The 24,410-nt window shown below is 45.2% G+C and overlaps 1 protein-coding gene and 1 long non-coding RNA gene across 2 annotated transcripts in view; one reads left to right on the plus strand and one right to left on the minus strand.

Annotated features, from left to right (window-relative positions):
• Nucleotides 1-24,410, plus strand: part of CPLX1 (complexin 1) — a 189,340-nt gene that overhangs the window by 22,365 nt on the left and 142,565 nt on the right. The window contains exon 2 of the mRNA XM_083482058.1: nucleotides 10,312-10,428. Coding sequence (XP_083338184.1) covers nucleotides 10,398-10,428 — 31 coding nt within the window. The 5' untranslated portion in view covers nucleotides 10,312-10,397. The remainder of the gene's footprint in view (nucleotides 1-10,311; nucleotides 10,429-24,410) is intronic.
• LOC310696522 overlaps nucleotides 12,179-24,410 on the minus strand; it is an 86,786-nt gene continuing 74,554 nt past the window's right edge. The window contains exons 2-3 of the long non-coding RNA XR_014520605.1: nucleotides 15,651-15,838; nucleotides 12,179-12,448 (exon numbers count right to left, since the gene is read on the minus strand). This is a non-coding gene — a long non-coding RNA (uncharacterized lncRNA). The remainder of the gene's footprint in view (nucleotides 12,449-15,650; nucleotides 15,839-24,410) is intronic.

The raw sequence follows: 24,410 nt of genomic DNA on the forward strand, positions 1-24,410 counted from the left end.
TATGTTCACATATTAAGCAGTGGCTAGGATGCCTGAAATTTCTGGTGAGGCTCAGCTGCATCATTCACCAGCACATCCCATGCTAATTGCTACAGCTCCACACACCCCATCATCACATGATCTACGAAGCTTCTGCAAGCTCTGCCAGCAGCTCTGCTGAGAAGCCAAGCTCCTCCTTCCACCAGCTGTCACCTGGCAGCAGCCATTCCATCAGGCTGTAGCAGACGATGGAAGAGATGGGATGCAGGGAGGGCTACTCCATTGATGCAGCTAAGGGACCAGCAACTTTTGCTGACTCCTCTCCTTGACCTTTTCCACCCCAGCTTCTTAATTAGGAACTTATCCCAGAGTTTACTTTCTTCTCTCTTCCTCCTAATCAATTTTCATTTTCGTGTCATATTAGTGGCTGTCTTGTTTGTACTGATCTGCAAAACTCTGGAGAGGCTTTTTTGACTGAAGAGCAGGATTAAAAAAACACAACAATTCTCCAAGTGGCCTTTTAATTACAATTTTCTAAGTACTCCAGTTTATGCAGCGAGCTCCCCTTAGCTGTGTTTTATGCGGATTTTAGTTTTCTTTTTGCTGAGCTTTCTGCTTTGTGATTTCTTACATTTTATTTTAAATGGTTTTTTAACTGCACATTGTATTTTGCATTTTGGTTGGATGGGTAGCATATATGCATAATAAATAAATAACTTCAAACACACTCACAAACAAATAAAATGACCTACTTATTGGATATTATGACCCTGGGAAAAGCCAAATGTTACAGATCATAGAAATGAAGAGTTGTAAGAGACCCTGAGGGTCAACTTAGTCCAACCTCATATCATAATCTGGGTAGGGAACCTTTTTTTAGCCCTTTTCCATAGTAGGCCACCTTCTGAGGGCCACAGACTAGTGGTGGGTGGGGCAATGGATGTGCCTCTTATATTTGTACCAAAGGTTACAGTCCCACCATGCAAAAGTTTCTATAGGTACATCTATCCATGCAACCTAATAGAAGGCTTTAGTATAGTTCAAGGACACATTCCCTACCCATGTAACACCGGTCCTGAAAGAGCTACATTGGCTCCCAGTATCTTTCTGAGCACAATTCAAAGTGTTGATGCTGACCTTTAAAGCCCTAAACGGCCTCAGCCCAGTATACCTGAAGGAGTGTCTCCACCCCATCATTCAGCCCAGACACTGAGGTCCAGCTCCAAGGGCCTTCTGATGGTTCCCTCACTGCAGGAAGTGAGGTTACAAGGAACCAAGCAGAGGGTCTTCTCAGTAGTGGCGCCTGCCCTCTGGAACGCCCTCCCAGCAGATGTCAAGGAAATAAACAACCACCTGACTTTTAAAAGACATCTGAAGGCAGCCATGCAAAAGAAGTGGAGGAGGGTGTGGAGGAGGCCGCTGGGGAGTATGGCCAGGGAAAAATCCTGAAGCCTAGACAGAGAAGCAGGGGGAGGGCACAACTGGTCCTTGGCCCTGAGCATCCCTACAAAAAGTCAACAGGAAATGATGCCAGACCTACCTAGTTCAGACAGGCTCAGGCTCGCCTGTTGAATTTATATGCTTATTTCTCAGCTTGCACTTTTTAATCCATATATTAATGCCATGGCATATTTGATCATCCATTTTAGCCAGCGCTGTTTTTCTAGAAAAAGAGATGCCAGAACTCACCATGAACACCTCCCTCATTCTCTTAGAATGGCAATGGCACCCCCCCCCCCCGATGGTGCCAGAACTCACCTGACAGGTGCCAGAACCTACCTGTGAGTTCTGGCTGAAAAAATGGCCCTGGTTTTAGCTATATACAATGTAGAGCTGACATGAATTAGATCCTGCAGATTCCCAACATTCTACTTTGTAAATTTGGGTGCTGAATGTCTGAAAGAACTTCTGAACAGCTGATATCTGTGTTGGACAACCTATGATTTTACTTCAGATCATGTTACCTGACAATTGATGTTGTACTTCTTCTTTGATTTGTTATTTCCTGTTGGACAGTACTAACATTGATGGCTGACATTTAGTGGTCCACCACTGTGGCTTGCATCCTTGCGAATAAGGATGAGAAGACTTCCACATTGTCTAGTTAACCCAAAATTACTCCAGTATATTTGCCATATATCTGCAGAACATTGCAGAAGTCACTTTTTTTTGGGGGGGGGGGGACAAATGTTACAACATTCGGGACTATATCGTTTGGATGGTTTTACATGTGAATTAGACAAATTCATGGAAGAAAAGACTATCAGTGGCTTCTAGTTGTGATGACAATGTTCTCCCTTCAATGTGAGAGATTATACCGGTTCCACCAGGCCCTAACTCAGAGTTTGTGTTTCCTTTGGAAACGAGGCACAGCGGAGATTGTGGTGTCTTTATGATATATGGTTTATTTATGCACAAATGCAACCTGAGTCTACAATGGAGAAGTTCCCAGCATCCCATCCCATGAGGGTCTTGTTTCTCCCGGTGCTGGATTAAACCCTGTGGAGGCCCCTAGGTAGTCAAAATCTTGCCCTGCCCCTGCTCACAAAGGATCTCCTAATATGTTTTTAAAAGCTTCTTATCTGGAGGTTTCTCATGTGTGCAGTCTAGTGGGCTAACATTGAACTAAGAAAGCTTGATTGTAGTTTTATTTCAAGATCAAATCAATATTATTTTGATCCGTTGTCACAGGGTCCCTAAAAGCTGTGGGGCCCATAGGCCACTGCTTACTCTGCCTATTTGGTAACCCAGCACCAGTTTCTCCCATTGTTGCAGCCTAGATTCAAACGTGAAATCAACCATGGTTTTCTGACCCCCTGCAGCTAGCTACGTTTATACAACCTGCAACTATTTTTCCTCCAGCTCTCATCATGACCCACTGCAGCCCTAATAATCCACTATTACTATCCTTTGTCTCTGCAAAACTAATTCAGAGCTCAGGGTGGGGTTCTACCCCTCCTCTGTCTGGCACAGAGTCCTCACTTTGCTGACAGCCCATCTCCCTGTCTTTGTTAAGCTAAGGACTCATACCTAGAAGCCATTATCAGGCTGGACTGACTATTCCAACAATTGAATCCCTGCTAGTACCATGAATTCAGGGGGCTTGATTAATTTCTAACCCTTTACTGGTTCCAGAAATTTGGGGGAATCTGACCCTCCTAACAACCTGGACAGGGGTGCCATCTCACCCTCAGGATTGTGGGTGCCCACCGCTGCAACATGGACGTGTGACACCACACTCACACGCCTCCTCTCCTCCGCAGCCAGCGAGGTACTCTTTTCTGTGGGGAGGGGCTCAGACTCGAGGCAGAGAGATGCTGCCTCCACATCTGAGCACACCCCCCCCGAGAAAAGGGTGCCTCGCTGGTTGGTTGCAGAGGGTGGGACTGAATTGCTTTTTTCTCAGAGGCAGAGCCACTGCCACCTGCCGGCTTTTCTCCTTGACTTTGTGGGTGCCCGGCCCCCACAATTACATTATTGTGGGGGCCCAAGTATCAACAGCCCCCTGCAGTTGGCTCCTATGATCTTGTAACAGTATTTTTTTAATCTGACAAAATTAAATTGATATCTGACAGCAGTCAACAGCTGACAGCCTGTGGCATTTCAGATCTGATGGCTGCCAAGCTCAAATCTATCAAGTATTGTCAACAAGTTAAAAAGTAAATAAATTGCATTTTGAAGTGTAAACTTCACATCTAAAATGTGAATTCATATGTTTGAATTCAAAAACATTCAAAATCGAGAGATGCACGATAAAACTGTTTGCCAAATTTTGAATATTTGCAAATGGTCAATGGGCTACAACAGTGGTGGCCAACATGGTGCCTTCAAGATGAGGCTGAACTCCAACCCCAATTAGCCCCAGCCCACTGGCCAGTGATCAAGACGGGGGCTTTAGTCCAACAAAATCTGGGAGACTTCAAACTCAATGCACATCATGTTGCACTATTGCAATTGCATGCACTTGTCCAAATGTATGTTTATAGAAGTGTCCACTGTGAGCATGGCTGTAACATAATTATGAAACCCTGGACACCTGAGTATTGTGGATAGTTCTGCTCCTCCCACAATGTTATCCCTTGCTCTCTGCTTAAAACTAAGCACTGCAGAGATGGCCTCCTGAATAAGGATGAGCATAAGATTATTCAAGGAATTGAGGATCTGGTAAAATTAACTCTATCCCGCATTGACAAAGGATATGAGTCTATGGTTCCATGCACATGAATTATTTGCTGCCCTCAATAATTGAGTTTACTTCAGAGACCTTTGCATGCGCAACACATAAAATTCTAATGGTTTCCTTTGCCATTTTCCTGCCAGAATGGTTTGCTCATCTCAGTAATGTGGGCAGTGCCAAATAGGAATTGCACCCTAACTTAGCCACCCACCCACGGGACAGCTAGCTTTCCTGGTCTTCAGTCACATGCTAGCATCAGTTTCTTGTGTTACCAAGAAATGGAGCCCAAGGTGAAATTACACAGATGAAGGGTCAAGGCTCTGTTGAAAATGGGTGGGGTTGCTTATTTGGCTATGAATCCTACTGAGTTCTAAGGGACAAAGTAATCAAGTATAATTGGAAGGAACTCACTGCCACACACACAATGGTATCTCTAAGAACATCCCTTAACCTCCTCCCCTGGCTACCATTCATTTCCATGGAGAAAAGTAAAGTGTTGGATTTGGGACAATGATGGATGCCCATCACTTCCATTCCCCACCACTGACACTCAAAATTCTACAACTACTGAATATGTTGAGTTCTCATTAGGCTATAATTTGAAGGGTGGGTTGCAAATCTTGGGGATTCCCATGAATATGACACTGGAATCTTCAGGGTGTTGCTATTTGCAGACCATAAGGTCCTTCCATGGGACATACCAGGAGAGGTGGTCTCGTAGGTATGAGGGTCCTAGGCTGTATAAGGTCCTCATAAGAACATAAGAAGAGTCCACTGGATCAATAGTCCATCTAGTCTACTCTCCCAGTGGCCAACTAGATGCCTATGAGAAATCCACAAGAAGGACCTCAGTGCAAGAGCACTCCCCAATCCTGTGGTTTCCAGACCTGATATTCAGAAGCACTGTCAGCTCATCCCCTCCAAGAGGTGGGCGGATTTTGCGACCCCACCTTGTTACAGGGTGGTTGTTGCCCTGCCCCCATCTCAGCAGGTCAATGGGCTGCCAGCTGTGGGTGGGGCAAGGGCTGGAAAAGGCCCGATGCTCATGTCTCATTTTTGGATGGTGAGCTCCAGGCACAAGGTTTTAGCGCATGGGCTCGCAAACTTCTCTTACTATGGAGGCAGAGCATAGACACTGCGACTAGTAGCCACTCTGAATTGGTCTAATCCTCTTTTTAAAACTGGTAACCATCGCTGCCTCCTGTGGGAGTGAATTTAATAGTTTTGGTCTGTGGTCTAGCTATTTCCTCATCTTACGTTGCCAGTTTGCTGCAGCAGACTCCTCTTCTAGGGATAACAAATGCCCATGAGTGTGAAGAATTGCACCTTCAGTCATAGCAGCATGACTTCGAAATGCTGTTGTGCAGGTGTGCCTGGGCTAATCTCTGCTAACGTTTGGATGGGCAGAAAGGACGTGGATTTTTAGGTGGACCTTTGGCCCAGAGTAGCCTTCTTCAATTTGACATCATCCAAACGCTGTGAACTCCCATCAGCCCCAGACAGCATGACCGGTAGTCAAGGATGATGAGGTCAATATAGTTCAATGATATGCTGGGAATCATGTTGGGAAAGCCTGGGCTAGGCTGTTGTTAACTGCTGCTTGCTATATGCAGCTTTTGGTGTTTCTCTGTTGTTTCATTGAAGGGGATGGCTTTATTGCTCTGATTGTTCTATGTCATTTTAACTTTGTAAGCTACCTTGGGGAGGGGGTGCTTGCTGATCGAAAGGACAAGATATAAGTACTCAGACTAAATCAAAATAGCAGGTGCCTGGTTCACATACTGGGGTGGTGTTCAATGAAGTTTTATAAAGACTAAAATTAATGGTCCAAACTTAGTTATGTTCAGTGGGTCTGCAATGAGTAAAACTCACCCTTGGCTTCTTTAGCCTTGATGAATGGCAGCCGCAGAGGTGAGCTGACTGCATTGTCATGCATTGGATTTGAAATGCTGTGGAATTATTTGCGCCTTTGATGTTAGAGCTGCAACGGCCAAGGCTTCATATGCACAAGTCATCCCTTGATGCTGCAGTCAGCAAAACAATGGGGCGGGGACACCCTGCGAATCAGTCCAGCGAGAGTGAGACGGAGATCTGCAATCAGGTCTGGCACGAAGTGTCAGCCTTCACATCAGAATAAAGGAAATCTGTTTTCAAAACCCATGCATGCTTACATGGGAGTAAGTGCCATGGAAAACCATGGGACCGATTAAAAAATATGCCTACAGTCAAGCTGTATGGGTGATAGCCAACCAAGTCATCTTCAAGAGTAAACCCATCGAAGTCACCGGCTTAAATTAGCCATGGCCAATTTATTGCTTAAAAATGGGTCTGCTCTGAGTATGACCTAAATGGATTCAAGAGGATAGGATTCAGCATCCCCAGTGCCCTCACCTTCTTACTCGGGTCATCCCACTCACGTTTTCACACGTGCCAGAATGGGCTTTCGCTCCTTTGACCTTGAATCCAACTGGAAGCGTAGCAGCGCGTTCTAATGACCCGCTTCCTCTCTTCGCCTCCTCGCGAGGGCTCCCCACCCGCCTTCCTTTTTATTCTGTTTTTTTTTAATTGGATCGCTCCCTCGTCATTCTGCCTGGCTTGCCCTTCCCTCCACCCGCTCCCCGCTGTCTTTGTTGCAGCCTGTTCGGGTCGTTTCCTTCCCGTCACGCCAGCACAGAGGTACCTTAGGAGGCTACATCAGCTGACCGGGTCTGCAGCAAGAGTCAGGAGGATGTAGCACTATTGCAGCATTTTTAATTGAGGCGGGGTGGGGAGGGGGGAGGGCGAGGCTGCTGCTGGGCGAGGGGGATCGAAGGACGGAAGGGTTCCCCCTGGCTTCCTTCGCCTAAAGTCACCTCACAAGCACACACACTCACACCGCCTCCTGTTCAATCTACCGTTTCCTCGGTGGAAGCCTGGGGAGCGCCAGGCAGGCGGTGCCATTCTATGTCCTGGTTTACTTTCACTTCTGACACGCCCCGCTAGGGACAGCATCTTGAAAGCTTGACATTCCCCAGCCATACTGCTCTGTTAACCTTCAGACGCCCCTTTGCAAGGGAGGCGGGCGGAGAGAAGGGAGGGCAAAATACTCTTCGAAATCAACACAATTTACCAGCAGCTTGCGAGGAAGAGAGAGATCCCTCTGTCTCGAATGTATTAGGAGGCCATCTCCCTACTCTCTCATGCTTCCGCTGCCATCCCAACAGCCGTCGCCCTGATATTGGTCCCTGAGCCTCCAGCCTTTCTCTCTAGAGTCCCAGATTCTCGAGAATAACAATGAGCGTGATCACGGGTGTGAGGCATGAGAGTATCGCTTCCGCGCGAGAGGCTTTGCAGAGAAACTGCTGACTTCGCTTCCCACCCACCCTGCCAAATCCCCACCCCCACGACTGTTTCCGATGCTCTCACGCCTTATCACAAATATAACAGTTTGCTCCGATGAACAAATGCACTCCCCTCCCCCTCCACCCTGTCAAAACTACAAGCGGGTGGTGGTGTTCCGTTGGGTTCCCCGTTCGATTAGGTGCCCCCACCCCGGCAATCTGCAGTCAATCCCCTCCTTGCCCCCTCCCCATAACTGCAGGTGTGCCGGCAGCAACCTCCTGCGGCAGGAGCAGCTGCTCGCCTCTTGCAACCCTTACCGTGGGATGCTGGGGAGTTGGGGGGGGGGAGGGGAGAAAGCGAGAGCCAGGCAAGAAATGCCGATCCAGCAGCGTCGGTGGCGGGAGGAGGAAGAGGGAGGAGGAAGGAGGCAGCGTAGTGTAAGGAGGGAATAGTGTCAGTGGGATGGTCCGGAAATCCCGTGATAAAAAGAGGGAGTAGAGAAAGTAAGGAGCTGGCGGCTTGTCCTTCCTCCGTTGCTGCCTCATCGTGCCAGGACCCTGTTCAAAGGAAGATAACTTCTCGCGCCTGCTCCTGCCTATGCCCTTCAAGCGACGCCTTTTAACTCACGAGGAACACATGGACCCGGCTAGGAACGGGAGGCTGATCTGCTAGGAAAGCCGGGAAAGGACCTTGTCTCCGTATCTCAAGGAGGGGAGAGAGGACGGCAGGAACCCAGACGCTGCAAAAGAAGGTATTTCTCGCTAGTCCTTTCCGCCCGTTTTCGGAAGGCCGGAGCTGTCCGTGGTCCTGAAGCCTCGGTGCTCAGCAATGTGTCCTTAGTACGGTAGTAGGCACCGCCCGGTCGCAGGGAAGTGTCCTTGGTGCTGAACACGCTCTTTCCCCCTCTCTTGCTCAAACGCCCTGCTGCTTGCTGCTGCTGCTGCGAGCTCCCCCACGGATAAGGAATTGCTCGGTTTTTTCTCTCGCGCTGTGCGGCGGGTAAGCTGTCCTAGGTGCTGAAAACCCCGCTATACTTTGTGGTTGCAGAGATTGGTAGTTGGCTGTGTAGAAGAGGAGGGGAAGTGCTAAGGATGGATCTATGGGACAAGCTTCGATACACGTACTGCTTGGCGAAGCCTCCCGAATCAGGGCACGGAGGGGGTTGCAGCCAGCTGCCTTTGCAAGTTCACTGGCTGAGAGTTTTATTAGCTCCTGGAGGGATTCGTTTATATAATATTGGCACTTGGACGCCTTGGTGCAAAACACAATACCTGGAAAAGTAACCCCCCCTTCCCCCAAATTTTGTGTGTAGTCTCATTGCAACCTCACTGGAATTTCAAGCATGTCTCTCGTTCCTTTGGTGCATGCATTGACCCCCCACCCCCCCAAAAAAGCAGGAGTCTCAGGTCACAATATTTCTTTGCCTGTAGAAGTTTGAAGAGGGAAAATGCTCAAATGATGCAGCACTGTGTTCTGTTTAATAAGTTATCTCTAGTTCGCATTCCCCTTTCTCTAAAGGAAAATAGGTCTGCCTAAATGTCTTCAATATCATTATTTAAAATGAGAAAAGAAAGAAGGGTGTGCTATTTAACTGAGATGGAGCATTTTTGGAAGGATTTGCAGTGCATTTGGTTCTCTCTGCAGAGCTTTTAGAAAGGAGCATCATTGGCTAATAAGTCTTACCTGCAATCTTCCCTTTCTAATAATCCAATTCACTTTTGGAGTTCAAGTTCTGTTAAGCAGCTTGACATGGACATGTCAAATAAGGTATAGAATTTTGCTTGTGAAAACTCCTACCCTTGGGCAGTGGGGATGTCTTATTTGCTACTTCACAGCTTTAACTTAGTTGCCGCAACCTGAAATTCTATGCTACAATTCTAAATTATTGTGCTGAATCCCAAGAAAACTTCCTAATAACTTTTAGGGAAATTGACATTGTTTTTAAAGGGAGATACATCCAGTCTACTTTAGGGTCTCCTAGCTTACAAGATCTCGATGCCATTTCAGTAGCCAATTTGCATTAAATCTCTCTCATAATGTGTCTGATATTTAACTCAATTTGACTGGAGTAGCTCTTCTGGTCAGTGATGCAGACATGCGGTTGGCCATTAGGAGATTCTGACAGAGAAGCCTGCTGCTGAGAATTCAAGGAGCACAAGCACTTCAACCTTCAAATGCCCCCCAGCCAAACGTCTGCGCTTAATAGCTAGAACTTGCCCCCCGTTAAAGCACCATCTCTCAAAAACCACGAAGGACTACCAAGCTGAAAATGTTGGACTCTTTACTCATTAGAAAATGCCAACTAAACCCAATAGCTTTTGCAATGAATTGAATATTCCTTTCTAATGACCCAGTATAAAAACTAAATGGGTGCCTGGCAAATTCAATTAAACAGCTCTGTGTGCAGATCTATTTACATAGCAATTGGATGCTCAGGTAGCCTTTTTCTTTTCTTTTCTTAAATAGCTCTTGTGTGCTTGATTTTCTACTGAAAGATTCAGAGTAAATAGCATCTAACTCTGGGAATAGTTCCCCGTTAATTCGGTGCTATCCCATGGCAATGTATCAGCAGTAGATTGCCCATATTCTTTGACTCCCTAAAGATCATACTACAGAATGTTAAGGAATATACAATGCTCCCTAGTTGCTGACAACATGATCAAGTAACTTTGGCTCCAGTGCGATAAATGGCCGTGTGTGTGGAGCGGAAGGGAGGGAGTTCAACCTAGCAGACTGTCAAAAGGACATGTAGATCTAATGCAGTAAGACATAGAGCTGGGGCCCAGAATACAAAATGCAGCAACCCTAATGCTAATCTTTTGCTTTGTGAATTCAGCTGCAGGCTGCAACTCAAGACCTTGTCTCCGTCTGAATTGCATGTGAGAACTGCTCTGGTGGGAAGGAATCTAAAGCCATCACCATGGAATTTGTAATGAAGCAAGCCTTAGGAGGTAAGAGGAAAATGGTGCTATTTTGTGACTGCTTAATGGGAAGGAATCCTAGGTCACCTCTCTGGAATTTGTAATGAAAGGGCAATTGGTGTGACTGCTGCTAATCCTAGGTCACCTCTCTGGAATTTGTAATGAAAGGGCAATTGGTGTGACTGCTGCTATCTTGTAAACATGGATTTACACACTTTTCCTCTGCCTTGACAACAACCAGTGAAAATTCAAATGGATACTCATACTGAATAAGGGAATTTGAGGAAGCCCAGTGCAGACCACCAAACTGCACGGCTTACATAAAGAATGCTTCTCTTTGCACATTTACCTTTTATTCCTCCTCCCGATATATTATATAAGGTATCCAAACTGGGAAACTTGCAACTTATAATTGAGGTTTTACTATTTGCTGAATCACTGTGCCAGTAGGGGGCAGCACTGAAAGTTGCCTCAAGCCTATGGCTGGTTCCTGAACTTCCAGGCTCCTATTCCAAATGCTCAGATACTGTTCATTATTTATTGTCCCTGCTAAAAAACAAACAAACCACTTTGACAGCATTCTCGCAGGAACTGTGAAGAGAAGAATGATCCAGACCAGAATAACTGGAAACGAGCCATATGCTTTATGGCAGAGGGAGAGAGAAAATATATTCTTAATAGCAGGCTTCCTCGAACTTGGCCCTCCAGATGCTTTGAGACTATAGTTCCCATCATCCCTGACCACTGGTCCTGCTAGCTAGGGATCATGGGAGTTGTAGTCCCAAAACAGCTGGAGGGCCGAGTTTGAGGAAGCCTGCTTAATAGACTAGCAGCACACCTGCATTAGAAACGTTGTTTTAAACCAGTTCATCTGCTATGGTGCTCGGTCATGTGATTTTGAGGGCTGTAATTCTGTGATGGATTTCTTGTAATTCTCAGCTCAATTATTGTGATCTGCGGAGGAGGCTTTTCTCTGGGTGAGATGTGTCATGTGGTGGCTGGTCCATCTGGGTGAATGGGGAGCTGCCCCACCAACCTCCATCAGTCCAGGGAGTGGCTCTGGCTTTCATCTTCCTCCACCTTAGCCTCAGTGCTGCCCTTGTAGAACTCAATAGGAAGGAGGATGGCAACAAAGCCATCATGAGTTGGCTCTCCTGCTCCTTGGCTCTGTCTCCAGTTATTGTTGGTCTTCCTGCTTTCTGCCCTCCCCGTTCCAATTCTCACCAGCCACCACTGGAGCCTTCTCTCTAATGGCACCTTATTTTTTGGAATTCCTTAGGTATATATGACCGATGTCTTCATTGATATCATTTCGGCACCAGGTTAAGACCTTTGTGTTTGCCCAGGCACTTTGGGTGTTTTAATTTAGTGTTGATTTAGCCTGCTCTGTGCTTTTAGTTGCTTCTATTGCTTGAAGAGGGGTTCTTTATTTTTTTTTTAAAAAGGGGTTTTATTATGTATTATATATGCGCATTATATGACCTTATTTGATGTGCTGTACCCGTCCCCTGGTATCTGCACATAAAAAGGGTGGGCTACACATATTGTTAATAAAGAATAAAAATAAAGAAACACACCCACAAAGCACCCAGGTTGCTCGGGGAAAGCCCTATCAGTCACACCGGTTTCAACCTCAAGCTGATGTGCAGTTGTGGCATCGAAGTATCAGATGGCACTCAGATGACTGGTGTGAATAAAGTGAAATGGAGAATGCTGCAATAAGAAAGCCAGTGTCGATCATTAAAGAGTCCTATTGTGGTCTGCTTTGGCTGGTGTCTGATCTTTTAATGGATGCTCCATTAGAAGCAAGTGGGCATGGTACAAATGATTTACAAGAAAAAGTACAAATGAAGATGCTTCTGTATGACTTGGCTATTCAAGTGCCCTTATGGAGGGCTTCTCTTCCTCATGTGCCATTACGGGGCACATTTCAAAAAGCTTTTCCATTGGCTGTCATTTCAAGTCCTATTAAGGCGTGCTTTGAAGGTCATTGATAGACTCCTGGTGATTTTGCAAGTCATGCAAGGTTTTCTTCCGCATACATATTATCCTGTTTGTGATAGGATTGTTGTTTGTTATGCTGTGTGGATGCAATTTGCAATATAAACACATTAGGAAGCTATTTACTTCATCAGGCACATTTATATTCAATTTAATTCTTTTTTTATGTACAAGGAAATAGTTTTTCTCATTTGCAAGTGATTTAAATGAGTGGTTTGATATGAGAGAGAGAGAGAGAGAGAGAGAGAGAGAGAGAGAGAAAGTGTTCGTATTTAGATTGTTATTTTTTATTTTTTAAAAAACCTTTTGGCTTTTTGGCTGCAGTGATGCACATGGCTGGGCTTGTAAATTCTGTTAAAGTCAATTTCTATTAAGAAACCTTATCATTGGAAATGTATAGCATGTTCTATCCCTTTGTGGGCATAGCTGTATCCATGGGAAAAGGATTGTCAAAATATCCAATCAGGCCACATCCCTTCCCTTCCCTTCCCTTCCCTTCCCTTCCCCGGGGAATATTATACCTACTGTATGATGGAGTTTGGGGAAGAAGTAACAAAATAGCATGGTGGGTACTAGGAGTTCCATGTCAACCACTTGTGAATCTCATTCTTGGTGTCCTGACTTGCAACTTACTCACACCTTGAGGATCAGCAGGAAGGAAAGGAAGCGGGACACTATGTACAGTATCTATTTCACTTATTACAACAACAATAAATTTAATCTGATTAATTACTTGCCCTTCACCATACATTCTCAGGCTGGGCCAAAACAATTTTAAAACGCAGTGTTAAAAACATTTTAAAACAAAGTAGAATCCCTGTGCTTGTTCCTGCAGGGGTCTACTAATATGCCTCACAGAAAAGCATGATGCCAGGTGTGGGGAACATTTTGATTTCCGAATGTTGCTGAACTACAACTCACATCAATCCCAGCAAGCATGGCTAATGGCCAGGGAGGGTGGGAGTTGTATTTCAGTGACGTCTGGAGAGCCAGTGGTTCCCCACGCCTGGATTATGCCTATAGTCATTTTTGCACCCATCTTTAAAACATTGGCATGGAATCAGCAGAGAGGAAGTGAGAGAGTAACAATGGTTGGACTCCTGTGTGAGGTAGGGCATCATTATTCCTACATTACAGTTGGAGAACTGATGCTAACTAACAGTGACTTGACCTAGATCGTTCAATGTGACCGTGATGGCAAACTGCAATACACCAGAGCAGGGAACTGGATCTGGCTGGTGGGCCAGATCCTGGGATCCCCCACCTTGGTGGGCCATTATGAAAGGTAGCCAGAGCTCCACCCATCTGGCAACCATTATCTAGTTACGCTATGATACCCAATGAACCGTTCTTCCTTTGTAATGTATCAAGTCACACCAAAAAGTATAAATTGAAGCTGAGTAGGGTGTGAAGTGACTGCCAATCAGCTGATAAGTGGTGACTCCTAGCTTGCTTTCTGCATGGTGAACTTGGTAGAACTGCCAATCCCGTGAGCTTGAAGTTACCGACTATCAGCTGATAGATGGTGACTCCAAGGTGGGCTTCCTTCAAGAGTTCTCTGCACCACCAAATCTCCATTTCAGTAGTGCAGCCAATCCCAGGAGACTTGTTCTCCCCGCCAATCGGTTGATCAGAATTGTCCTTCACCTGGATGTGATAGGGCATGTGTATTCTCATGAGCTCTTCATTTCCAGTTCTGACACAGTCAAGGCAAGGCAAGGTTGGCCAGTGCTAAGGCAGGTAAGCACATTTGGCTGCAACATGGAGATCACATCTCAGTGACTTCAATTGGGCCCTCCTGAAGGTAGATGCTGGCCTCTGACACTGGCCATGCTGCCATTGTGTATAACTCTTCCTGCCAGATGAGTGGATGGCTGATTATGTGGGCCTTCCCTCCTGACTGGCATCTGCTGGGAGGGAGGATACTGACTTGGGTGGAAGGTCCCATCATATCAGCTCTACCTATACATAAACACGCCAGTAGGTGTATATGCAGGACTCAAGCCCAAACACTGTCATTTTGTGCTTCATTAAGGTAGGTGAGCGCTTGACTATGGTTCAGGATGCAATAAATCCCACCGGCTTTGGTGATGCTATTTACGGGCTTTTAATTAGACCTACAGTTCCGTTGTTCTTGAAGAGAGTGGATCTTTTCGGAAAAAAACAACAACACACCAGCCTAACCAATCAGCAATTTAATTGCTGCTTTCTAACATAAACTACTCACATATCCCTCTTGGGTATTACATCAGAGACGAGAACTTGGGAGAACAGTTTGTGAGCTTTGGTCTCACTAAAGCTAGACATGTGGTGGCTTGTAGTATTAAAAAAAGGGGGGGAGCACCTCTGAATATGTTTTGTACAAATTTAGTCTGCCAACATTTTGAAAAGAGGCAAATGAGTCAGGAAATCAATAAGAAGCACAGAAGCGATGCTCACAAGGCAGGTTGGAACTGCACTGAAAATACAACTGTATTTCCCCACTTTGGAGCAGACCGAGGTTATAATAGCAGGTTCAGACCCAATTGATTTGTTTGGCAATTTTAAATTAGCTAATTTCAAACTAGCTGGACTCCAACGTTGTGCAAACACATTGGTATGAAACAAAACAAATTAAATCTACCGAGGCTTTTGCTTTTAAATGAGATATTCTTTGTCATTACCTAGGAACAATGAGGAATCTGCTTAGGAACTGCTTATTGAGAATTTGTAGTGTGGTTGAAATTCTGGAGCTTATTTGCAGCAATATTGACCTTGAAACAATGTCAAACATGCAGCCGGCGTCGAGGCAGACACTGGAATTTAGAGTGAGGCAAGGTTAAGAAAGCAAATGAAACAAACAATATGATCTGATCTGTTAGCTGGCAGAGGCCGTAAAGTTGTCTTGGGAGAAGAGAGTGATTATAAATCGATAGAAAAACATAGGAGCAGGGCTGGTTCAACATATTTTGGTGCCTGAGGTGGGAAATCCAGCTGTTGTTCCCATCCCATGGGGTACAACCATATTAGCAATAAATTAATTAATGGAGAATGGCATTCAACTAAATTTTACTCAGAGGAGACCCATTGAAGTTAATGAACATGGTTAATGTAGGTCCATTTATTTCACTAGGTCTACTCAGAAGTAAATCCCACTGAGTTTAATGGGACTTACTTCCAGGTAAGTGAAGGTAGACTCACAGCCTAAATCTGCCTCCTGCAGCTGCTATGATGCAGTGTATCCTCATGGAGCCAGCAATGCACAGGGGTACCTTGTTTTCATCACACTTTGCTTTATTGGGCTTCACAGATATCGCTCCTTACGTGGATGTGGGTGCAGCTGCAGGCAGCACAGCCACTTCCAGGGGAAGGAAGACCACCACCACCACTGCTGCCCCTCTTTCAGCCACAGGAGTGGAGGGCTGGTTAGGGCTGGTGCTGAGATTTCCCCCTCCTGCTCCTGCAGCCAGGAAACAAAAATATATTATTCACTTTATTGCGATATTTGCTTTATTGTGGTGGTCTGGAACTGGACTCACAATATATCAGAGGTTTGCCTGTATAGGGAAACGTTAGACCGTAGGGAACTTCTAGCCTGCAGGCCTAATTAGATCCACTAGCCTCCAAATTTGGTCCATCAGACCACTTTGGGCAAACCACATCCACCAGTTGTCACCTGATGTCATATGGTGTCTGGAGCAGAGACCTATTTTCCCTGACCTAAGCTCTTAGACTAAACGGAACTGTATCACTAAGATTGCAGATAGGCCTTTAACCTCCTCCAATGGATTAGACTTTGAATCACGTGATTTTGTATGATGTCAGGTGACTGACAGGTTGGCAGCCCTGCCCACCTGCCAAGATGGATCATGGAGGCACCTCAGTGGCGTAGCGTGGGGGGTGCAGGGGGGCCGGCCGCACCGGGTGCAACACCTGGGGGTTAGGGTTAGGGGGTGCAAATCCACGGGTTAGGGGGCGCAAATTACTTTCCTTGCCCCGGGTGCTGACAACCCACGCTACGCCACTGAGGCACCTGACTAGGCATAGTATGCCCATTTTTACTTGCACTTATGCATACACAGACAAGTGAACACATATGGATTTGCATAACCAGATGGTATTAGATCAGGCTTCCTCAACCTCGGCCCCCCAGATGTTTTGAGACTACAGTTCCCATCATCCCTGACCACTGGTCCTGCTAGCTAGGGATCATGGGAGTTGTAGGCCAAAAACATCTGGAGGTTGAGGAAGCCTGTATTAGATCATGAAATTAGGTAATATTGCTACATTCTTCTGCTTTCGGAAGATATTTAGATAGCAGAAGTACTGAATCCTGAACAGAATTATCCAAGATCATTAAGACTTGAAGCAGGGTAGTGATCTCGCCTGCAGAGCAGGGGGGAGGAGCCTGTGGCGTTCTGGATTTCATTGGATCCCCATTGCTAATTAGTCTCAGCCAGAATAAGCAATGGTCAGGGGTGATGAGAACTATAGTTCAACATCTGGAAGACCACAGATTCCCCATCCCTGGGAGAGCATTCAATTTGCTAGAAGCTCCCTTCATGTATCACCTTGATGTTTTTTTTTCTATTAGTGGTTCCGCAGTGCTGTAGTTTTACAAAGAAAGAAAAACTGCCTGGCAACAGTACATGACTTGGAGATCTAGCAAAGTGAGGTGTTGAGGGTGCACAGCTTATCACGTTGCTATCATAAAGCATTCTTATATTTGGAGACCTTTTAAAATAATGACATGCACCCATCAATCTCTCTTGACTGTCTCCAAACTTTCATGCTTTTGTTCTCGTTCACACCAGCTCTTTCTGAGCAAATTTCAGTTCTTAAAATCCCTGCTAGGTGGCATGGTAAACCACTCTAGAGCATGCCTTGTCTCCGAAAGAGAGTCCTGAAGTCCTCATAAAAACGATACATTAAGAGCAGGAGACACTCCTCTTTCTGAAGCTATTTTTTAAATTGGGATTCTTCATACGATACTTAAGAAAAGCAAGTAGCAAAAAGAGGGAGGATCTCAGCTTGGAGAATGAACGATACAGAGGGATGGCCAAAGGATGAAAAGCCTTATTGCTGAAATGAAACCAACTCCCACTGCAGCTCTCCCATTGGCTTAGAGCAAGCTCCCCTAACTTGGTGCCGCCCAGATGTTCCGGACTACAATTCCCATCAGCCACCACCAGTGTAGCCAATTGGCAAGGATGATGAGGGATATAGTCCAAAACATCCGAGATTTGGCAAATGCTGCTCTTGAACAGCATGCAGAGATCACATCACTTTAATTCTGACTCTTCTACGCAAGCTTCCTGTTTGCTTCGAGAGATTGGTAGCCGTTACTTTTTAACCTGTGACAGGCTTGGGTCCTGCATATTTTAGGAATAATATCTTTGGGTTTATTCTATCTCAGGAGCTATGGATGTGGCCTGGTGCTGTGTTTTCCCCTTTATAGGGATTTGTTCTGCTGGGACATATGGCTGGGATTTTTCCATGGTGGAACATCCATACTACTGAACTCTCTACCTAGAGAAATCCACTTGGGCCCTCCTTCACCCTCTGCTGTAAAACACTGGCCAAGGCATTTCAATTTCACAAGGTGCATTGCATGTTCAAGGTCCCCGGTTCAAACCCTGTCATCTCTAGGTAGGGCTAGGCAACGTCTCCAGTCTGAATACCTGGAGAGCTGCTGCCAGGTGATGTAGAGTAGACAATATTGAACTGGATGAACCAAAGGTCAGACTGGTTTAAGGCAGCTCCCTAGGTTCACATGTCAAAGTACTAAATGTTTCAGCTGTGGAAGTTTAAAATTCTTTGGCAGATGATTTTTACAGTGTCTTTACTGCTGGTGGTTACGCTGTTTATCCTATTGGTGCAAGCAGCTGGTCACACATCAGCAAAGGGCTCAATAGAATCTTGCTGACTGCACACCATGCATTTAAAGCACATCACTTCTCCCCTCAAATAATCCTGGGAAGGAGCGTCTCCACTCCCATCGTTCAGCCCGGACACTGAGGTCCAGCTCTGAGGGCCTCCTGGCGGTTCCCTCACTGCGAGAAGGCAAGTTACAGGGAACCAGGCAGAGGGCCTTTTCGGTAGTGGCGCCCGCCCTGTGGAATGCCCTCCCATCAGATGTCAAAGAGAACAGCAACTACCAGACTTTTAGAAGACATCTGAAGGCAGCCTTGTTTAGGGAAGCTTTTAATGTTTGATGCATTACTGTATTTTAATATTTTGTTGGAAGCCGCCCAGAGTGGCTGAGGAAGCCCAGCCAGATGGGTGGGGTATAAATAAATAAATAAATTATCACCATCACCATCATCATCATCATCATCTCCACGGAGCTACAATTCCCAGCACCCTTAATAAACTACAATGATAATATTAGGAACACCTATAATATTATAATATTATCAGGACACCTATAGCTCAGTTGCTTAGAGCATGGTGCTGATAATGCCAAGGTTGCAGGTTCGATCCCCATAGGGGACAGCTGCTTATTCCTGCATTCCAGGGGGTTGGGCTACATGATCCTGAGGACCCCTTTCAACTCTACAATTCTGTGATTCTATTTAGGGGAAGCCATGCTCATTAAATTGATGTCTGCATTGCAAGGGGTTGGATTAGAATCCCTTCCAACTCTGCAATTCTATGATTGGTGTGCATTCCACCTAAAGGTAACCTGTATACATGGGGCAAGGAAAGGCGCAGGAGAATATAGCAATGGTCTGTTGCAGCCATAGTGTTTTGTGGGTGCCCGTTCAGGGTTGGGCTGCAGCTTCTGTTCTTTTGCTGTTCTGTTCAGTGTTGTGTATGTGTGTGTTGCTCTTTCTTGTTTTATTCAGGTAACATATTTTATTTTGTAGTCCAGTTCACTGAATGCCTTGCAGTGACTCATAAATTCAGACATAAGCGAAATATTAAAACCTGAAAAGTTTGTGAGCATGGTTGCTTTCTACTCAGCGCACGTACTATTGCAGTGAAAAAACAGAAAGGAAGGATGCAGGTTCATTGTGTGACATGGGAAAAACCAGATGGCGTGAAAGAGTGGTTTCCCCTCCTTTCACATCCCTCCTTTATGTCCTGCTTTTCTTCCCTAGTTTGTGTAATATCCCTTCCTCCTTCATTTGCCAGCTGCAACAGTCCAGGTAATTCTATAGAACTAAAATTACACACACACACACACACACACACACACACAAGAAAAGGCACAGCATCAGCATTTTTAAAAACAAACTAACTGGCTGGAGACTAAGGAAATGCAAATTATGCACAGATGCTTCAGAAATGATAGGATTAGACAAGCGTACATGACACTTTATTGACAGGTTGTTAAAATAGTTCCAGGGCATAACAGGGCATCAGGAGGCTGCTGCAAATAAATGAAGGTGTACATTACAGGGTATGTATGTGTGTTTTAAAGTAATGCAAAGTTATGTGCACTGGGCGAAGAATTCGGGAGCAAAAAGACTGCCACTAATAGCAGTTATAAATAGATAGCCTTTTTAGCCAACAAGCTTGTTGGCTTTCAAGAAGCTCTGTGAAAATGATGGATAGAAATGTTGCTTAAAAGTTATGATAAGATTAAGATTGTTAAAGCGCAATATAAATTTAAGAAATGTGAGTAATTGTGATTATATGGAAAATTGTCAGATAGGCTGAGGGAAGTCTAAAAGATGTATATGTTAGAAGTGGTTGTAAAAATGGATGGAATGTATATTGGAAACTGAATAAAAATTATTATATATATATAAAATAAATAGATAGCCTTTTAGCTACCTGCCACCAGGTCTTGGTTCTGTGATGGAATTGTTTGGCCAATCAAGCTGGCCAATCCAAGCAGAACTGCTGTTCACTGCAGTCATCATTTGGTAGACCAATAGTGAATTTTCCAGCTGTCAACACCTAGGTAGACCAAACTGTTTATGTGCAAGAGGCAGAAATGACATGTAGGCTGGGGCAGAGCTGCTATACTAGGTTCCTGATAGGTGGGTAACTGTTGCTTAGTATTTATTTTTATTTATTGAATTTATATTCTACCCTATACCCGGAGGTCTCAGGGCGGTTCACAAAAAGATCACAATATATAACGTCAAAATAAGAACAATAGCCCAATAACACCCCTCCCAATAGCCACATTTTAAAAGGGTATAGGATATCAACCAGGTCAACCAAAGTCCTGGTTAAAAAGGATCATTTTTGCCTGGCACCTAAAGGTGTGTAATGAAGGTGCCAGGCGAACTTCCCTGGGGAGAGCATTGCACAGATGGGGAGCCACTGCAGAAAAGGCCCTTTCTCAAGTTGCCACCCTCCAGACCTCTCGAGAAGGAGGCACACAAAAGAGGGCCTCAGAAGGTGATCTCAGGGTCCGGGTAGGTTCATATTGAAAGAGGCAGTCCTTGAGGTATTGCGGTCCTGAGCCATTTAAGGCTTTATAGGTCAAAACCAGCACTTAGTAGGAGGGAGAGGGGCAGTGGGGAGGCAGCAGGGAGATTGGTGCAGTGAGGTGCGCCAGCAGAGCCAATCCAGAAAACACCTGCTGGTCTGTTTGCACTGTGCCAGCCTCCCTGCCACCTTGCCTCTCCCTTTCCTGGTAAGCAGCAGTGGCCCACTTGCCAGGAAACATGTCTTGGCCCTGAGTCTACTTGGGGATGGTAGGAGCTGTAAGGTAAAAGGTAAAGATAAAGGACACCTGGACGGTTAAGTCCAGTCAAAGGAGACTATGGGGTTGCAGTGCTCATCTTGCTTTCCGGCCATGTTTGTCCACAGACAGCTTTCTGGGTCATGTGGCCAGCATGACTAAACCGCTTCTGGCGCAATGGGACACATTGACGGAAACCAGAGCGCACAGAAACGCCGTTTACCTTCCAACTGCAGCGGTACCTATTTATCTACTTGCATTGGTGTGCTTTCGAACTGCTAGGTTGGCAGGAGCTGGGACAGAGCAACGGGAGCTCACCCCATCGCGGGGATTCAAACTGCCAATGTTCTGATTGGCAAGCCCAAGAGGCTCAGTGATTTAGACCATAGCGCCACCTGCATCCCAAAGCACATCCCATGGAGCACATGGTCCCCATCCCTGGCCTAGAAAAGAATAACCCTACTGGTCCAGTAGTGGAGTCCTAGATAGAACAGCCATATTTGATCCAACCTGGCTTAGGAGGATTTGGCTCATGATTTAACTGTGCCCAAGTCAGATGCTGCCTTCAGGCATTTTGCTGCCTAAGGCTGAACAGCAAATGTTGCCCCTAAGTCAAGGTGTTTAGCATCCAAACCCAGCCAAGTTATTCTGGCACCAGTGACGGAAAATCCCACAAGCTCCTCTCCTGCTATATGGAAGTAAAAACACACACACCACCTATTTGCTACCCTTTGTATCCTTATCATGTCATCCGATGAAATACTGTTTCTCTAATAATTATGTGCTTTTTGCACATTCACAGATTTCATTTTCTAATGAAAAATATGGTTTCTTGTAGGCTTTCCTTCTTCTTTTTCTTAAAGATTGGTGAGCAATCAGAATAGAAATCAGAGTAATTGGATTGTTTGGTTGAGAAAATATGAATGCACTTTGGGAGAATAAAGGAGAGGCTGTTCTGTTGAAGAACAGGAGTCCAATTGACAAAAGAGAGGGCATGTAATTCTGCGTTTTCCTCTCTGAAGCCATGGATGTGATATGATGCAACTTAATGAGGGAAGTGCAGTTCTTCTGTTGTCATAGCTTCACAAAACCTTCTTCCATCTTGATCAAGGCTCTGCAGTGAGCTCAACCACCATCTAAAGAAGAACCCTTATCCATATCCCAATTCATAAGGATATTTTCTTTTCTAGGCAGCAGAATTGTGGAGAAATGCATACACTTCCCAGGCATCCATAGTTTATTGATAATAAGCTGCATCAAAAAATCATAGAATCATAGAATCATAGAGTTGGAAGAGACCACAAGGGCCATTGAGTCCAACCCCCTGCCAAGCAGGAAACACCATCAGAGCACTCCTGACATATGGTTGTCAAGCCTCTGCTTAAAGACCTCCAAAGAAGGAGACTCCACCACACTCCTTGGCAGCAAATTCCACTGTCGAACAGCTCTTACTGTCAGGAAGTTCTTCCTAATGTTTAGGTGGAATCTTCTTTCTTGTAGTTTGAATCCATTGCTCCGTGTCCGCTTCTCTGGAGCAGCAGAAAACAACCTTTCTCCCTCCTCTATGTGACATCCTTTTATGTATATATTGGAACATGGCTATCATATCACCCCTTATCCTCCTCTTCTCCAGGCTAAACATGCCCAGCTCCCTTAGCCGTTCCTCATAAGGCATCATTTCCAGGCCTTGGACCATTTTGGTTGCCCTCCTCTGGACACGTTCCAGTTTGTCAGTGTCCTTCTTGAACTGTGGTGCCCAGAACTGGACACAGTACTCCAGGTGAGGTCTGACCAGAGCAGAATACAGTGGCACTATTACTTCCCTTGATCTAGATGCTATACTCCTTTTGTTTATGTAGCATTTGGAAGCAGCCCAGTCTGTTTTGGATCTTCTGGCATGTGGACCTCCAAATGTAAAGGGATGCTGGAGAATTTTGAAACCTTTTCTTTTTATCCTGTTTTTATTCTGTGAAACGCCCTGAGATCTTATGATCTAAGAAAGAAAGGAAGAGCGGGAGGGAGGAAAACAGGATCAAAAAATGTCAATGTTCACTTGTTTGTCCCATGTCTGGAATGTAAATGATCTATCAAATACAATTGGCATTCATTGTTGCTGCTGCTGCTTTCAGTCCACAAATGTTACATAACTGATTGCACCCCCCTCCCCTTTTGCATTGTGTTTCCTTTGTGAAATTCCGAGTTGCATAATTTGCCCACATCAGACAGTGAGATGAATATGTTTTTAGCTGAAGACCAATTGTAGTGGAACAGAAACAGAGCTGCTTGCGATAAATACAGAGTGGGATGGGAAATGATGCCTCGTTTCAGCCCTCATTGTGACAAGCATATGTTTGCAAGCATGTGGGTGCTTATGTGTGCGAACTTATAGGTGCACTTGTCAGGTAGCTGTGACTGACTGCAGCACCCTGTTGAGTGTACACTGAAGTCATATTGCCTCTGTATAATGTGCGAAAAGTCCCTTATACCAGGCTCAACTTTAACCCAGGGTTTGATATACTTTCGAGAGCTAATCAAGGAAGAGGTCAAGATAGTTGTGTAAGAAGCCGCATTTGACACATCTAAATGAAACTATCCTCTCTCCTACTGCCCTTAAAAAAGAGCATGTCCTAGTTTCTCCCTCTCCCAAGAGACAGTCCACTTAGTTGGTTAAACTGTGACTTCATTATAAATAGAAGGGTCCCAGCAGAAGGAAACAGATGCAACAAACTTCAGTTGTTCAAATTCTCACCTCTCCTTTTATTTATTTATTGGCCTCTTTGGAAATTCTTTAGCGAGGATTAGGCTAAAGGCATTCCCTTCCACAACAGACTTATTAAGCCACCCCAAAGTGTTTTGATGAAATCTATGCAGTTTGTACAGACGTGGGGAAATGTTACGCGGCCACTGATAAAAGATTTAAAATGAAGCATTAAGCTCGCAGAAAGCTAGGGTAAGCATATGCTGCTACGGTCTCTTTCATATTTCATTTGGGCCAAACCCATTAAGCATGCTGACATTTCTTTATTATTTATCATTTTAAGGCTTCTGAAAACAACACACGTTATCTCATAAATGACAGCAGGGGGGCAAATGTTTAGCTAGAATAGGTGTGGATAACTAGGGGCACCAGACCACAGTTGCCATCATTCCTGACCACCATCCTTGCTAGAGAGCCACAGTTTTGCCATTGCTGAACTTTAAGAACTGGAATGATCAGCACAGCTCTTTTATATAAGAAAGGGAAGGAACTTTCCTTTATTTTTTGAACTCTGAAGGGAGGTTATCTCGAAAAGTGTTGAGGATGGCGAAATGGCTTTGCTGCGTGTGTTCTTGCTTTGACAGACTGCTCTGCTGATAGTCGCTGCCACGGAGCTACTAATCTGCACTG

The sequence above is a fragment of the Podarcis liolepis genome, assembly GCF_965112155.1.
Source record: "Podarcis liolepis genome assembly, chromosome: 17".
Classification (NCBI taxonomy): Eukaryota; Metazoa; Chordata; class Lepidosauria; order Squamata; family Lacertidae; genus Podarcis; species Podarcis liolepis.